We start from the raw sequence: 17,954 nt of genomic DNA, 5'->3' as shown, positions 1-17,954 counted from the left end.
ATTATGAGTCGAAATTATGACTTTTTATCTCACAATTTCAACTTTTAATCTCATAATTATGACTTTTTATCTCATAATTTCGACATTTATCTCATAATTTTTGTGGCGGAAACGGGCTTCCATACAAGGCACTGTAAAAAATACATTTGTAATTTCAATTGATTAATTAATTAAAATCCTTATCTAATGATAAGCTAATAAGAATTTATTTTTAATCATATGTAATGGTAATGTTTTATTGCTTGTTTTTATTTTTTTTGTATGTGAGATTAAAGGCAGAATTCTGAGGTTAAAGCCATAATTCTGACTTTAATGTATTCTACATTGACTATAATGTTTTTATGCAGTGAAATTTCCAAATGTAGTTTTTTTTATTACTATAATAAAATAAAGTGGGTAAAATTGCGCAGTGTGTGCAGTTCAAAGATTTCGCCCCCACCCTCCAGCTCGTGCACCTGGGCAAACCTCACTAAATAAAAGTGACGCTGCTGTTTAAAGAAAATAAAACCACATTAAATTGAAAAACACACACAAAAGTTTTAAAGTCGTTAGCACTTGTTTTTGATGTGTTCCTCGGTCTTGGACTCCCCTCCGTGTGAAGTGGTACAGTCCCGTTAGTCGGAGGCTGAGTCCTGTTCCCTGCTGCTCTCAGTCTGAGGATTATTTCACCGACATGAGCAACATGCGGATAAACTCCACTTCACTGTAACACCGGACAATATAATGACCTTTTTCCGACTGGCTGTTCTACTGGGAGCATCATGTGAGTCTGTTTGCTTTTCGCGAAATCCGCCATCTTCGTTAAAAATGCGCAAACTTCACACGACAACGGCGCAACAGGTTGATCCCACAATTATCCCGGGCACCGTTAACTTCACACATAACGGAACTCCTGGGAAACAGCGCGTTTGTTTTTGCCTCATACATCATTTAAGTTGATTAATATTATATTTTGAACCACGTTTCACCCTATTTCATATTTAATGTCTACAATTTGTTGTGAAATTTCGTTATTGAAAGAGGTGCTAGCTTAAAATCCATATAACAATATAGAGCAGTGCCGGGCCAAGCCTTTCTGGGGTCCTAAGTTGAATTTGATTTAGGGGGGGGGGGCTCCTCCCACCACCTCGTAGTAGCTGATGTTTGACTATAAATTGATACCAATGTATAACAAAAAAGAGTTTTAATTTTGTTACATGGATAAAGGAAAACAGACAATATTCACATTTAAGAAGCTGGGAAATCAGAAATCTTTCATTCATTAATTCATCTTCTACCGCTTTATCCTCCACATGTCGACCAACAGAAATCTGGTTTTAATTATTTGGAGAAAAAAAAACCACTCAAATAAAGTAATAATTTAATAATCGATTAATTAAATAATCATTGCAGTCCCAACGTGACACTATAAATTGCATTAGAATTAAAGTGTTTGTTTGTTTGTTATTTGCCTCAAAGATATTGAACTTGAACACGAGTAAACCACTTTAATGACTGTGGTTTTTAAAACTTAAAACAAATGTTCAAATGTGCTCTAAATTAGCAAATTTTCAACTACAAAATAAAACCAAATAAATGAATCTCAACACTGTTTAGATATGAATATATATGTATACTGTATCTAAAGATATCTATTACAATCAAATAGAATATCTGTAGTATGAAACGTATAAAAAAGGAGCCTTTTATTCTTAACTCGATAAAGGTGTCTAAAACATGTATTTGAGCTTGAACAGATTTCGACAGTAAACTAAGCCATAACCGTTCTGATCATGTGACGCTGAGTCATTCTCTGATTCAAACCTTCAAATATGAAGATGCTGATGCTTCTTCTTGGTTATTTATGACATCAGAGTGAATGCAGTAAGAATACATTTGAGAATTGTACACAAAACAATCAATAACGCTATATTTTTGATAATATACGTGACCTAGGTATTCTTTAAATGCACCTGCTGCTGCAACTTAGCTGCAACAACTTGTTAACTTGTGATGTGATTTAGAAATAGTGCACTCATAAAATAAATATTTAGCTTCATGTGAAATCTCTTATCGGACACACAGACTGTTTCGCTCCTATCAGCGTTCCTCCCCCCCGTAGTCTTTTGTTTGTTTCTTTCTTTTTGGGCTAATGATTCAATGTGAAGGAATGCGCCAAGCAGAAATGGCAGGAAACGTGACAGCGCTGGACAGGAAAAAGTCTGACCGTGTTCAGGAAGCAGCAGCAAAAGCAGAACGCTGACCTGGAATACATGTGTGACCTCACACTGCTGTTTTTTTTTAAATAAGGCCTTATGTGTGCTGACAGGTGGAGGCGGAGACTGTCTGTCACCTCTGTTACCTGCTCATTAACGTACAGTGAGTCGACGCTCTGTAAACAGCAGTTAAAGGTGATTCATCCCACAGTTTCTGTTGTGTTTCCTTTCCAACCTCCTATCACCTCAAGCCAATAACAGTTTGGTTTAAATCTCCTGCAGACCATTGGTCCGTTCACACCCAGCTGGAGGAGGCCATGCAATCCCATTGGTTAGGAGTCTGCGGCCTCACCCCCTCCCCTCTCTCTCTCTGCTCCTCAAATGGGACGGGAGGAGGGGGAGGACTAACAATGGACTGGCCCATAAAAAGAAACAAAGGGAGGACCACTGCTTTTTTCATGGGAGTTCGCTCGCTCCTCCTCCTTCTCCTCCTGTAAAATAATTGAGCTTAATCACCCATCATCACCCTGTCTGACTGGGCCCAGGATGTCATTAAAGGGACAAACCTCTGTTTTTTTTTTTTTTTAAACTCACGGTGGTGCTCTACGACAGAACTAGAGCAGAAAATTACGGTAACTCAATGTTCACAGTTTCAAACTAAAACAAACACTGTCCTGATTATCCGGATTTTGACAGTGATACCCAAAAGTGGCCCCTGCTGGTCGCTGCAAGTACTGCAAGTGGGCTGCGAGACTTCATAAAAAGAAATACATAAGAAAATAGAGCATATTGTTTTGAATCAAAGTAGTTGATTAAATAGAAATACTGCGCGTTGATTGTAGACTGTAAGTAGAAAAAGTCTGGTATGTTTCCTGAAGCTAAACAGGAAGTAAGAATGTATTGAATAGCCACCAGGGGGCGACACTGCCGATTGCAAAAAGAGCTCAGACTTGAATAGAAGATTATGGGAGAAAGGAGTTTACTTGATTTACAGTGTCAGAAAACATTTTCCTGAGTAGTTTAAGACTTTTTCAGGTCATTTTTGGTAAATTGTGTTCCCATTTACAATAGAATTGACAATAATTCTGTTTAAAAATAATGTAACCTGCTAATTTTAGTATGAAAGAGGCTTAAGTTTTTATCTCAGTTAAGGGGAGTGATTTTCTGAATTTAAAATGACATCATCAAGTGTAGGAATGGCTGGAAATGGAAATTAAAATGAGTCTTTTTGTGGCCTCCCAAAGAGCAAACATGCATCTATTCTATAGATAAACAAGATAAACCCAGACTGTACTATATATATATATATATATATATATATATATATATATATATATATATATATGTGCGTCTCTTCTTCGTGGTCTGGATCAGAGGCTGTAGAGAGTCGCGGACTTGCTTTTGTTTTCATTTCCTGTCTTCTGGGAAACGACGTTTAGAGCCAGTTCCTGCCCCACCTTAGGCTAATATGATGAGCAGAAAAAAAAAAAAGAAGCACCCACGAGTCGTCTCACCGCTCACTCCACTGATCCCCCTCCCTCTGTGATGACAACCCCCTGCCTCCTCCCGCAGGACTCCCAGCCCCCCACACATACTGGAATTTGACCTTCCTGACCCTGGTACCGAGCAACAGAGGAGCCCCCACACACCTAATCTCTGCTGCTCTTTTTTTCTTTTTTTTTTTATCTACCTCTGTTTGATTTGACGGGAGAAATTATGACCAAGGTGTAGAATCATCATGAATCATCTGCCAAAGACGAACAAGAGACACAACCTTACTGTACTGCACATCCTCCCACAGTCGTTTACACTGCACTCATGTCCACTCAGCTGAAGCTAACGCAGTGTGAAGAGACAGCCTTGTGAAGTTTAGTCTATCCCAGTTCTTTTATCAACGAGTGTAGACTAAATATATTGAAAACACCTTGCGGGCCTCACTGCATGCCATTCATACCAGCTGGGGAAGACATACCTTTCCAATCAAAGGGGTCAAACCATCGCCATCCTGAGCTTTCTACATTTCCTGGGAAAGTTGGAAGTTAGATTTCCTTTAATCTGTCCATCAAATTGGACCAAGTCTAATATTAGCTCTAAACCTGTATACATTTTTATATATAATATAATATAATTTTTTTTAAACCCACAAACACTCATGATCCACACCCTGATGAGCAACAAAGAAGGATTGTGTGAAGCTAGACTTTCAGCAAGGATTGAACATGAAGGTTGGATGAATTTTGGACAGACTGCATTAACTGGCAACTCAATAAAGCTGTGTTTCCGTCATTGGTACGATTTCGGTTTGATAAAGCACTGGGTCAGGTTATCGATCGGTATCTTAGGCGGGTTTGTAGCATGAAGTTGGACTGACAAAAATGGAGAACATCCAGGAGCTCTTTGTTTCCTGCTTGGTTTTGCGGCTACTATTTTACTCTGGTACCCCAGGAGAAGGGTGCCAAAAATTGAACTTATTTTGGGTACTATTCCTAATGGAATGGCTCAAATATACATACCTTTATAGGCATCTAAACGACACCAGTACTTTATACGTTGGAAAAGTTTCAGTACTCGTGGCTCGTTGGTCTAGGGGCATGATTCTCGCTTCGGGTGTGAGAGGTCCCGGGTTCAAATCCCGGACGAGCCCACAACCAGTTTTGGGCCAGCCCAATGCCAAGAGGAAAGCCTATCACTGAAGGGTCACAGGTGTCAAGGTGTTCTCATACCATAGGGTATGTACCATCTCTACAGACATGGACAGTTGACTGCGTTTACAATTACGTAAACTCTACTGAATCCTCCATCTTTTCTTGTTTGCATTAGTTTTTCTGGTGGTTTTCTTCCGACAACCCAAAAACGTTCCAAATATTAGTTGGATATGACATTGCCCACTGGTGTAAAGGAGTAATGATGGCTGATAGAAGATGGATGGATGTTCAAAAGTGGGGTGATGGATAAGGTTGACAGGAAGTAGCCACGTATCACACATATAGAACATGCTGGTTTTCCGGTACGATTAAGGTATAATAACAAATAATAATATGCAGTAGATATTTCGTGAAATAGCATTGAGATTTTAATCTTGGAAAAGATAAACTGATGTGTAACTGCATGGACGTATCAACCACTTATTGCCACATTCTGTCCCTGTTTTGTTTTTTCTGCGTCAGTGTGTGTGTGCGATGGCGTCCACGTCACGGTGCGGGAGAAGCACCAGTTCGCCATGCTCTTCCAGTCCGTGGTCCTCCCGTGCCAGTACCAAACGTCCTCCACCCAGCCGCCGGTGGTGCAGTGGTGGTACAAGTCCTACTGTCGGGACCGCACGCGCGAGTCCTTCAGCCTGCCGGAGAATCTCGGCGTGCAGGCCTCCGACCTCGGACCCTCTTCCCACCTGGAGTGCTCCGACAGCAGCCGCACAGTCCGGATCGTGGCCTCGATGCAGGGAGCCTCCATAACGCTGGCGGAGCACTACAAAGGAAGAGACATAACCTTCGTACACAGTAATGTGATCATTCTTATCCTCCATAATGTATGACTTAAAGGGCCTTAAAGTTTTGGTAATACATTGCTCAGAGTGTTATATGAAGAGTCCCAGAATTCCCCTTTAAGGAGGAAGAGCTGCTGCAGCTGTTTGACCGCTGCTGCACAAGATTCATCCCAAAGCACAGGAGTCAGAGCTGTTTCCTGTTGTCCAGATAAACTTCTTTTGTCTTTGTCTCACAATAGAGCAGCATGACACACACACACACACACACACACACACACACACAGAAGTTTGCACAGCTATTCTTGTGAGGACACTGCATTGATTTGTTCCTTAGAAACGAGGTCCTGCCTCAATAGGACTAGGGTTTCCGTCTCCACAAGGACTCCTGGTCCCGACAAGGTCGGTGTTTATGACAGAAAAAGGTCCCAAAGAGGCAATAAATAAATCAAAGCACATGCACACTGATGCAGCCACACTCCCTTTTAACATCGAGCCTTATCAAGACACAACAGATGTCTTCTGTTCTGTCCCGAGTGAGAATGAACCGTCATCATGAATCAACTGTTGGTCTTAAGAACTCATCAGTCATCATTGACTAATAATCTAAGCTTGTGCTTTAAGCTTTCGGGAACTACGGTAGCCTTTGCATACCAGAAAAGATAAGTTGCATTGTAAAGTTCTGCATCAAAATGCGAAACACATATGCACTGGCTGGTTTGTCCATTTGGTTTTCTGTTGAAAAATGGTGGCATAAAGTATACTCAAAAGGCCTTTTTCACCCTTTGGCTAGGAGATGTCATTTTCATTCACCTTTCGTTTTTTTTCTGGTCCTGGTGCAGAAGCAGACCTGAGGATCGGGGAGCTGCAGTGGGGCGACAGCGGCGTGTACGTCTGTAAAATCATCATCGCGGACGATCTGGAGGGGAAGAGCGAAGGCCAGCTGGAGTTACTTGTACTAGGTATATTTTTAATGTTGTGCCACGTTGTCAACAGTTGTTTCCCCCATACATATAAAACTTAAAAATCCATCTTCTACCACTTCATCCTCCACAAACATCATGTAGAAAGGACCTTGTCCCGACCAGGTCGCGGAGCCTGGTCTTCTTGCTGCAAAGGCAAGAGTAATAATAATAATAATAGTAATAATAAGAATATAAAGAGGCCATATGTAGTCCACGAGCTGCAGGTTTGAGACCTGATCTTAACACTATGTTTATAGTTTACAGCAAGTGCTGCTGATTAATGATTACATGAAGCTCCCGCAACTAATGTTGTGGTGTCAAAGGTCAGATATTCACCGTCTTACTGCTAATGAAACCAGGAGTCTGCCGTCTGCTCACCGGGGGAGAGCGAGCGAGAGATTGTGGTGCGACCATTGTTGCCAAACGGCACTCCTTAAGCCGTTACCGTGGCGACCTGGTTTTTCAAGGGAGACATGAGCACTAGTCAAGGGCCTCTGCTGCTGATTGAGGACGTGAAGAGGGAGAGAGAGGAAGCAAGAGAAAGTAGAAAGAAACAAACTCTGTTTTCTCTTGATGAGCTGGTGTCAAAGTCTGCTCACTCACAATCTCGGCCTCCATAGCACGTTAATCTGATTATAATCTCAGGAGAGAAGAACAAAGCACGTGAAACAGGACTGCACTTTTTTGTCCTTGAAGCTGCCACAAAATTGAAATTAGAAAGTGAGAAAAACTGTTTTTGAAGACAATATTCATACATACAAGGTCAGTTTGAAACTCCTGATAGTGGTTTCGCTTCAAAATCCATGAATATTGTAGCAACTATTCTCCAGTAAATCCACACATTTTCCACTCTTAATGTCTTTCTTCTGTTATCTAAAGTTCAATGCTGTCAAACTCTCACCTCACCTTTTACTGAATAAGATAAATCTACACAATCTCTTTCGTCTGTGGCTTCGTTTTTCTTCTCCGACGCCTTCTTTCTCACAAAATCCCTCAACCTTCCATGTTCCCTCTGCATCTTTCACTCCCTCCTTCCTCCTCCTCCTCAAACCTGCATAGCTGCGCTGCTCTCTCAGGTTACTCGGCGTTACTGAGCTTTTACGGTATGTAGATGAGCGTGTGCCAGGCCAGCAGAGCAGGATCACTGATTTCATCTCGCTCAGTCTCGGACAGTGACGAGTCGTCGCTCTAATTATCGTCGTCATGAGAAACACTGATTTTTTTGCATTCTTTGACCTGGTTATCTCGTCCGTAAAGCAACAAGAGAGGCTTTGTTTTCCCAAACCGACTGCCCTGGAACGGTTTGTGCGCCCCAGTTCCATCAGTCGTCGTTGAATATGTGCGTTACGTAGCGCAGGATTCACTCAGGTCACTTAATCCTAAATTTAGACTGAAAGGGAAATTCAACCTTTAAATAAACTATGTGCTCTCTTATGTTTATGTATTTAATTTAACCCTCTAATCAAGCCGCCTGGATTTATTTTGATTTTATGGCTGTAGATATCTGTCAGTTATTTGGTTTACAACAACAACAGAGCCGATGAGATCCGCTTCCATGAACGCATATGTTGCTTATGACGATACACTTCCTGGTTTTTAACATGATGCGTTCAGGACCGCAGGTTTTTACACATTCCCACAATACGATGGCTATAATATACCACGCGAACACAAACAAAGGAAGAAAAAACACAACATTTGTCTGTGATTGGATGGTCTTTCCGCGGAAGTCCTGAGGGGCTACCGTACCTGGTACTTTACTCTGTTATTTGTTTTACAAGCCTCCTACACCTCGGACGCTACATTACTAACAAATCAAGATAGTAGAAGAAGAAGTGTTGGTAAATGGTCTGTATTTATATAGAGCTTTTTTAGCGTTTTGCTGTTCACTGAGCACATTATTTCTTTCATTCTTGCTCGCACACTGCCGCCACAGCAACATGGGGCCCAAGGAGCTGGGAATTGATCCCACAACCTTCCAGTTGAAAGACAACACACTATACCACTGAGCTATTGTCACTCTAATCTAGCTGCTCACTTTTCCCCGTCAAAAAAACGTACTTACTTTTGAGACTTCCTGAAGTAGTATTTGACTTCAACTTCGTCCAAAGACATTTTCTGGTAAAATACGTGTACTTTTACTCAAGTGTCCCTTTAAAGTACTTGATACAAGGCTGCTCTAAACATGGCTGCCAACAGGGACAGAACAGAAAAAACAGATTTTAGCCTTTCGTTAGAAATCCAACTTTGTAAATCGCATGACCGCTCAACATTTTGCTCTATCACCAAATTTGCCACCCGACACTCTTTTGTTTGACCCCCTGCTTCTTGCTTCCTCTGCCGGCCTTCACCTGTTTGCTCTCCCTCTCTCTGCAGGCAGGAAAGGTGAGCGGGACGATCTCCTACCTGAGTTTAATGTGGAGGTTATGCCAGGTACGGCACTTTATGTACTAACCCAACCCTTCCAGCTTCCTTCGTGCTGCCCCCGATATTTGATTCTCACTGACTGACTAACCCAAGAAAAACTCTGTTTCACTAACAAATGAGCTCTTGTCAAAAGTAGAACTTTAACACACACACACACACACACAGTTTGGAGGTTATTGAAGCAACAAAAGTCACATATTTACACCCGTTCTTTATCTCTAGTCCACATTTGTTGACACCCAGAGGAAGTGTGTCGTTAGAGTCAGGACGCTTTGATGATGTGCTGATGGATAAGAGTCACTTAGAGTTCCCCGGAGATCTCGCGTCGGTTGTTGTTTTTGATCCTTATTTGGAAAGACACACAAACATAACATCGGAGAATTATAATTAAAGGGGCAACTGATAACTCTGCCCCTTTTATTTACTATGTTTTCAACAACATAGTAAATACAAGATGTAGGGGATGAACTGATATGCAGATGATGTTGTGTTATTGATGCACCGTGAAATCAGTTTAATATTGTTAAAAAATATATATTTTTCCTGCAAACGCACAAGTTAAAAGCAGTCAGCAGATAAAACTAATAACTTAAAGAAGTGGAGAAGTAAAAATAAACAATATTTAAACAACATTCTGCTTAACTTTAGCATTTTGTCATCTGTACAAATGATAAACATAAGCTTTCTAATTATTTCCAAGTTCTAAATTGTCCTTTATGAGGCATTTAACTTTATTCCACTGTGTATTGACACAGTTGTTATGAGACACAGAGCCGGCCCAAGGCATATGCAAACTGCTTGGGGCACCCCTGATCCCTAGGGGCCCCCAGCAGTATGTAAAAAAAATAAGTAAGAAATATGGATAGCTTTAGATATAATTCGACATCTATATAATGTTGAGCTTAAGTTATTTTATTTTATTTTGTAGTTTACTCATTTAGTGCACATTTGCATCTATTCTTAGTTTTGGGTTAGGGTTAGGTGCAAATTAATACTAGCACACTTTTTTTATTTTACTGTCCTCTAAGGTAAAAACAAACAAGAGTGACCCTGGTTTGGTGTAAGTAACACAGCTATAATGTTATTTATTTTAATATATTTAAAGTATTACATTGGTATCAATAACAGTCAAACACCAGCTCCTCTGAGGTGGTCGTAGTGGCCCCACAAAGGCTTGGGCCGGCCCTGATGAGACTAATATGGCACTTTGGAGTTGTTGCACCATTTATAAATCCAGTTAAATTAACATGCACTGTGTGTGTGTGTGTGTTTCAGAGTGGGCGTTTGTGGGATCTGTGGCCCTGGGCAGCGTCCTGTTCCTGTTGTTCATGGGAATCTGCTGGTGTCAGTGTTGTCCTCACTCCTGCTGCTGCTACGTACGCTGCTGCTGCTGTCCCGACTCCTGCTGCTGCCCGCGTCACCGTGAGTAACGCGAGAAAAAAAACAACCTAAGAAAAAAACACTTTTAGTACTGCAAACCGATAACGGGCGAGCACTTTTTCCCCCTCACAGTGTATGAGGCGGGGAAGATGGCAAAAGCTGGACAACAGGCACAGATACCTGTGTATCCCTACTACATCCCCGGTGTCCCTTCTGTGGTCCCTCTGGTCCCGCCTTCCCACATGGATCCAAAGATCACCTCTATGCCCTCAGTGGAGAACAACCTGGCTGGAGGTAAGTGCTATTAAACTGATCCGTTCCAACAACATTGACCTCACTAACCGTCATTTTGTCCACCGTCCCTCATCTTCAGTCTGTCTCTAACGTAGAGAAATGTCCGTCAGCCTCCTGCATGTTTGTTTTGTAGTCTAAATTTTTGGGGTCTTTGCATGATTACCGTGTGTTTGCACGCTCGAACGTGTGCGTGTGTCTACATCCACAGTGCGCAGTGGTTACCGACTCAAAGCCAGTCCAGACCAGGACTCAATGAAAGTCCTGTACTACATAGAGAAGGAGCTGGCTCAGGTGCCGCCTGCCAAGATGGCCGCCGCGCTCAAACGTAAGCCTGCACAGATGAGGCCGGTCTCTGTGTGGCACATAGACGATACTGTATATGTGAAATGTGGACGTAGAATTCTGGTTTGCAGGGTGAGACTACGCAGGAAGTTACTGTTTTAGATATAGCCACCAGGGGGCGAAAATGCTGATTGCAAAAATTTGCCTAATTTTAAATTGAAATATCTTTGTCCCTAGGATGTATTTATAGAGCGCTTTTCTAGTTTTGATAAACAGTTAAAGCTGCTTTATTCATCGACAATTAATAATTATTTATATAATTGATTATTCGGTTTGAGTGGGGGTCTTCTAAGCTTCTAAAATGTGGTTTCTTTGTGCCAAATAATGACAGAATTATTAAAACTGAATAATTTTGGTTTGTGGATTTAAGAAAAAAAAAAAAAAAAAAAAAAAGGCATTTGGAGGTTTGGGCAAAATATGGACCAACCGATTAATCGATTAATCAAGTAAATAATAGACAGATTCTGAAAGAAAATGTCATCCAGATGTGACATATCGGCAGCAATGTCAACGTCAGGGATTGAACCTACAACCTACTTCATAGCCTATACTATGGATTATAAAGGACTGTCCTTTAATCTGAATAAATATGACATCTTGAGGGTTTTGTTTTGCAACCTAAAGACTACGTCCACGTTTTATTGACGTATCTATGGTGTGGTGGTGTGACAGCGTGTGTGTTTGTCCACGTCTTCCTCTTCCGTGTGCATGTTTTGTGTCTCTAGTGTTTGTCTAATCCTTCACGTCGTCTAACTGCCCTCGCTGAAAAGACGTCGGTTACCGTGACGTGATTTTTTGTTCTTTTTCAACAGCCAGTAGCCTGTCAGAGCTGAGCTCCCTGCACGACGGAGGTACGGCCGACTTCAGACACACCTATCAGACGGTCCAGATGAAGGCGCTGCCGCCCATCTCGGATCTCGACGAGCGGTCGCTCGTGAGAGCGGCGCCGCGTACGCAGAGCCACAGGCTCAGGCGGGACAGAGGAAACCTCTCAGACGACGAACTGGACAGAAGGTACGGCGTTTGCAGTGTTTTTGTCGACTCATGTGGGATTTCATCATTATTTTTCCAGTTGCTTTGCAGCTGCTGCTCACCCACGCTGAATAAAACTGCCTCATTCAAACCACTCAACTCATAAAAAAACGTTATCTTCTCATTTAAAAACCGTTCAGCATCCCATAGTGGGATACAAAACCCTTCAGCTAACTTCATCACATCCGTGTCACACAATAGATTCAATTTAAAGGTCCATTTTGTAATTTTATTGGAGGGTTTAATGGCAGAAACATATCTGATCTTGTCCTTTCACCACAACCTGTCGTGGCACATCTTTGAATCTGGTTCTGTCAGGGATTTGAATTGAATGACAGCGTTAGAATTAGAAAAGTTTAGCTTTATGGAGGGGGTCGTCTTCAGTGCGGTGTCGTGTTTCTACAGCAGCCTACGGCTTGTATTTTGTGTTTCAAAGCTGAAGAGATTCGTTGTTCTTCCCCTGACACACTTGGCAAAGGACGGCTGTGGAGTGGAGGAGTCTCTGTCTTTAACTCAGGAACCTCGACATAACTTAGTTTCACCCTCACACGCCCTCGTGGTCTCACTCTACGCCAGCAATTCCCTCCATTAGGGCTCAAAGATTAAAGAAACATTTGCTAATTCACCTTCGCTAGCTTATTTGTTGAACTTAACCATGTAATCGCACTCGTTGTATCTGTTAATCCTGGACAAGGCGCTAAATCTTCGTTTTTCTTCTGTGTGATGTCATTTCCTGTGTGATCTGCTCTTCTTTTGTGTGTTCATATAAGATATAAACTCCATCTCTGTGTGGTTCTCCGTGCTGCTATAGGTGGAACACTCGCTCAGAGCACATGAAGAGGAAGACGTTGAGCAGAAGAGGGCGCACCGGCTCCCTGGACGAGCTGGAGGAATTCGCCCGGTCTTACGGCCCTCCCGGCCGAAGGGGCGAGCCTCCGGACCGCGGCTACGAGCGGGATTACAGCCCGCCCAGGCGATTCCGCAGGGACGAGGACGACGGCTGGGGCCGCCGCAGCCCCTCGCCGTTGCCACAGAAGCGACGGGACACGTGGGACAGCGATCGTCCCGCGCGGCCGCCCCAGAACCGAGCGTACGACGACGCCTTCCTCAACAGCGCCGTGGAGCGCAAGGCGAGGGGTCGGGGAGGAGGGCGAGCGGACGAGGACAGCGACACGCCGTCCAAAGGCAGCTCCAGGGGGAAGGGCAGCGACAGCTACTACAGCCGGTCGCCGAGCAACCGTCCAGAAGAGGAGGACACTTTGCCTCCGTACTGCGAGCTGGAGGCGGAGCGGTACCGCAGGGCCGACGCCACCGCCGAGCGGTACCGCACCGCAGAGCCTCCACGATCAGACAGATACAAGACCACTGAACCAGCCGCGAGGCCTTTCTCTTACACCCGGCCGCCCCCGCTGGGAACGTCCCTCACACTGCAGGGAGGCAGGGACGAGAGGGACAGGAGCCGAAACCTGGTGAGTTACTTGTAGCAGGAACAAGGACTTCCTTCCTTTCCTTCCTTCTGTCCTTCTGTCCTTCCTTCCTTAATCCCCAGGCCCTTCAGGAAAGGAGCCTCTCAATACTGTAAATAGATCCAGGACGAGGCTGTTGATACTCGTCTTTATTCTGACTGGAAACAGATCCAGGAAAAGACCAAAAACATCAGTTTGTTCTGTTTTCAAACAAAAAAAAAATCTAATTATTCTGTTACGAGGGGAACTTTGCAAGTCAGGACTGGTTTTGGACTGGATATTTTTTTTTTTAGTTTAACTAAAATTAGTGTTAGCATTGAAAGTCCTGAGAAGTTTGATGTCCGTGATCCTCATTCAAAGAGGAAGAAGCTTTTGTGGCTTCTTTAACTGACCTCATTCTTTTTTTTATTAGTGCCAAAATCTACATCTATAAACTTATGCTACTCCTCTATTTCCTGTCCTGGAGATCTTACTTGGACAGTTAGAATAAAAGACGAGCTCAGCTGTCACGTATGTCAGTATTAGGTTTATGCACGTTTTCATAAAGGTGGCTGTAACATAAAGAACTGTTTGAATATGACATGAATGAATGGATGAATGTGAAATGAAGTGAATTTTCATACAAAAAAAGAAAAGCTTTTTCTGCTTCACAGTCTTTACTAACAAAGCTTTGAGCTGCACAGTCTCTGCAAAATTGCGATTAAAGGTGCAGTGTGTCAAATTTAAGTTAAAATTGTTTTAATTTGACATAAATTGAAGTGTTTGGTTTTGTAATTATTCCAAACAAAGAGTACATGAGGGTGCATAAATCCCACATTTACATATATTCACATTCACACAAATCTGAAACAGGTGCTAGAGACAAACTAAATATGAGCAAACAACGCTTTTAAGAAGCAAATATCAATTTTTAAGAGGCAAACAACACTTTTCAACACAATTTTTAAGAAGCAAACAACAATTTTTAAGAAGTAAACAACAATTTTTAAGAAGCAAACAACACTTTTAAGAAGCAAACAACACTTTTTAAGAGGCAAACAACAATTTTTAAGAAGCAAACAACACTTTTTAAGAACCAACATCCGACAAAATAATTTTAAGTTATTTTAAGTTAGTAGATTAATAATCTTACTAACAATATTTTTGAAGTATTAAATCGATGTTTTATTTGCTTTGTGAAAAGTGTTTTTTGAAAATATGGACACAAGTCTTAATTCCATAAATATTTAGCAACAAACAAATTTCACGCACTGCACCTTTAAACCTCGGATACCTCAGACGTGACACGCCGGACGGCTAACGGCTAACCCTCTCGTAGCACGAGCTGGAATGGAAAAAGCGTCTCTAACGTGTGGCTCTCGGTGTTTCCCCCCCGACAGAGCACTGCACTGAGCAGGGACTCTCTCATAGTGTGACACCGTTTCCCTCCTGCAGCCTCGTCCACCTGCACAGCCTCCTCCTCCTCCACTGCCTGCTCACTTGCGCCACCCTGCTGCTGCTGCAGGAAGTGCAGGATACGTGCTCTGGAAGTCACTGAAATAACTGTACGGATGGAAAAAAAAATTGCACAAAAGCAGCATGTGCAGCTTGTGTTTCTGGATGTTTTTATACTAAAGTGCATGAATTACGACACGTTTGTGTGTGTCTGTGTGTGTGCGTCTTTATTTGTTGAATTGTGTGACTGGATTCACTTCATACCAGTGCCAAGATGTTGTTGTTTTTTAAATAATAATAATTATTATTAGGTATTCTGTAAACTACAGTCTTATTAATGTCCGACAGTCTTCGTACTCAGTTCACTGCAACTCAGGTTCACTCATGTATGTGTGTTGTTGTTGTTGTTGTTGTTCTGTGTAAGTTCTGAGTCTTGACGTCGTCTGCAGATTTTAATTGCACTGCTTAAATACTTTCTGAATAAAGAAAACTCTGCTGACGTGTTTTACCCTCGTGAATTTGTATATTTGAATCACTATTGCATAAATATGACATTGAATTTGTATTTTTGTTGTGAAAACGACTCTTTTAGGCTCACATTTGTTTATATTTCAGTGGTTTATGTTATAAAAAATACCTTTTGTTTGTCACAGGATTAGATCTGGCTGTTGAGTTTGATAATGTTTATGTACCTTGGACAAAGCCTATGTGTGTGTGTGTGTGTTTTAATCGTAGCTTATCAGATACACACAGTCAACACAGTGCTTGGAAAGGTTTAAATAAAGTATATTTTAAGGTGCTGTTGTCGTTTTACTTGTCCGTGTTGGTTATCAACTTCAGGTTCAGTGGTCATTTTGTGTCTTTGTTGTCATGCTGCATCTCTTTCAGGACATTTTATGTCTCTTTTGGGTCCTTTAAGTATCTTTCAGGACATTTTATGTCATTTAGTTGCTTCTCTTGTGGTCACATTTTGTCTCACTCTTTTGTCTCTACTGTTGCCTGACGTACAAATAAAGTTCTGGGTAAATTTGAAAATACAGAGACACGGAGACGGGAGGAATTTAATTGAAAAACATAGACGCTGGTGTGACGGCAAGGCTTTTCATTCGCCGAGCACACTCGACACCCACTGAGAGCAGCACTCCAGTCCAGATTCAGACGGAGCTTGTTTTGTGTCCTCGGTGAAGCTCGCTGGGGTTCACGTCCTGGGTAAGAGAAGTAAATATGAGCGCACAAAGAAACTCCCACCACTTGTCCAACATGACTCATCCCGAGAGCGACCTTTAACCTCTCAGGATGGTTGCCAGAAACGAGCAAATGAAAAGCAGCATGTGTGTGAAGCTGACCCACTTCTTCTTCTACTTCATTCAATTTACATTCACATTGTGCAGGTTTCACTGCTTTTTAATTATGCACTCTTTTTGTTTACCTGCTGAGGAACAAGTAACATAAACAGTCATATAAAGAGTATATTCAACATTCATTCATTTAAAAAGGTATCGAGGTATCGATATCGAGGTAGGTAGCTAGCAGTGTTTGAGCAGCATGAAAACATGTTTTTTTGCATGAAAAGTATCTCATTTTGGTTTAAGTATCTTTCAGGACATTTTATGTCTCTTTTTGGTCCTTTAAATATCTTTCAGGACATTATGAATCTCTTTTTGGTCCTTTAAATATATTTCAGGACAGGACATAATGAATCTCTTTTTGGTCCTTTAAGTATCTTTCAGGACATTTTATGTCTCTTTTTGGTCCTTTTTAGTATCTTTCAGGACGTTGTATGTCTCTTTTTGGTCCTTTAAGTAGTTTTCAGGACATTTTATGTGTCTTTGGACCTTTAAGTATCTTTCAGAACATTTTATTTCTCTTATGGGTCCTTTAAGTATCTCAGGACATTTTAAGTCACGTTTGGGTCCTTTTAGTATCTTTCAGGACATTATGTATATTTTTTTAGGTCCTTTAAGTATCTTTCAGGACATTTTATGTGTCTTTTGGGTCTTTTAAGTATCTTTCAGAACATTGTATGTCTCTTTTGAGTCCTTTTAGTATCTTTCAGGACATTTTAAGTCACGTTTGGGTCCTTTAAATATCTTTCAGGACATTACGTAGTTATTTTTGGACCTTTAAGTAGCTTTCAGGACATTTTATGTCTCTTTTTGGACCTTTAAGTATCTTTCAGAACATTTTATGTCTCTTTTGGGTCCTTTAAGTATCTTTCAGGACATTTTATGTCTCTTTTTGGACCTTTAAGTATCTTTCAGAACATTTTATGTCTCTTTTGGGTCCTTTAAATATCTTTCAGGACATTTATGTCTCTTTTGGGTCCTTTAAGTATCTTTCAGTATGAGTTGGTGAAAACACATATCGAGGTAGCTAGCTAGCAGTGTTGAGCAGCATGAAAACATCTTTGTCATTACTATATTGCTTGTCGAGATCCGTCAAGATCTTTATCTTCATTCAGCACTCAATTATTATTAATTTTCTAAATACTTAAATGTTATTCAACTCCTGAAACAGCCCCCCGTCAAAGCTAGAAACTGCCCTGCTTAAATCAGAGTGTGCCCCGCTTCGCTTTCCTCCATTTTGGAGCACCTGTCAGAGGGGGCGTGGTCAATGATGTCACCTGAAGCCGCTGCGTTGGAGGGAGGGAGGCGCTGACTGATGTTCCTCCGCCTCGGCTCGGACTCTTCTCCTCTTCGTCCACCTCGTCTTTCAACACTTGTCTTCCACTGCTGGAAATTAGAAGAAGACAAAACAGAAAACCCGACCTCGCTGACTCAACATGTTTTTGACGTGAAGCGTCGCGTTACTATGAGGAGCTGCGGCGCCTACGCGACCTTTTCCCCCACGAGAATCCACGACTTTTAGCGGATTTCGAGTCGCCAACGGGATAAAGAAAGAGCGAGGAAGCTTCCGCGGAAGGAAAAAGTGCGACGCG

At 41.9% G+C, this 17,954-nt stretch overlaps 1 protein-coding gene across 1 annotated transcript; it reads left to right on the top strand.

The window, feature by feature from the left end:
• Positions 1-723: 723 nt before the first annotated feature.
• LOC310938735 (immunoglobulin-like domain-containing receptor 2) lies at positions 724-15,021 on the top strand (the record flags this gene model as incomplete). Its single annotated transcript, XM_083903311.1, has 10 exons — positions 724-763; positions 5,363-5,692; positions 6,519-6,638; positions 9,018-9,074; positions 10,344-10,490; positions 10,581-10,742; positions 10,951-11,067; positions 11,897-12,098; positions 12,928-13,585; positions 14,962-15,021. The coding sequence occupies 10 exons, from the start codon at positions 724-726 to the stop codon at positions 14,995-14,997; spliced, it is 1,869 nt and encodes a 622-aa protein (XP_083759437.1). The 3' UTR covers positions 14,998-15,021.
• Between the last annotated feature and the right edge of the window lie 2,933 nt (positions 15,022-17,954).

Source organism: Microchirus variegatus, assembly GCF_963457635.1.
Source record: "Microchirus variegatus genome assembly, chromosome: 16".
Lineage (NCBI taxonomy): Eukaryota > Metazoa > Chordata > Actinopteri > Pleuronectiformes > Soleidae > Microchirus > Microchirus variegatus.
Note: the sequence above shows the minus strand (reverse complement) of the source record. Positions and strands in the feature narration are given on the sequence as shown.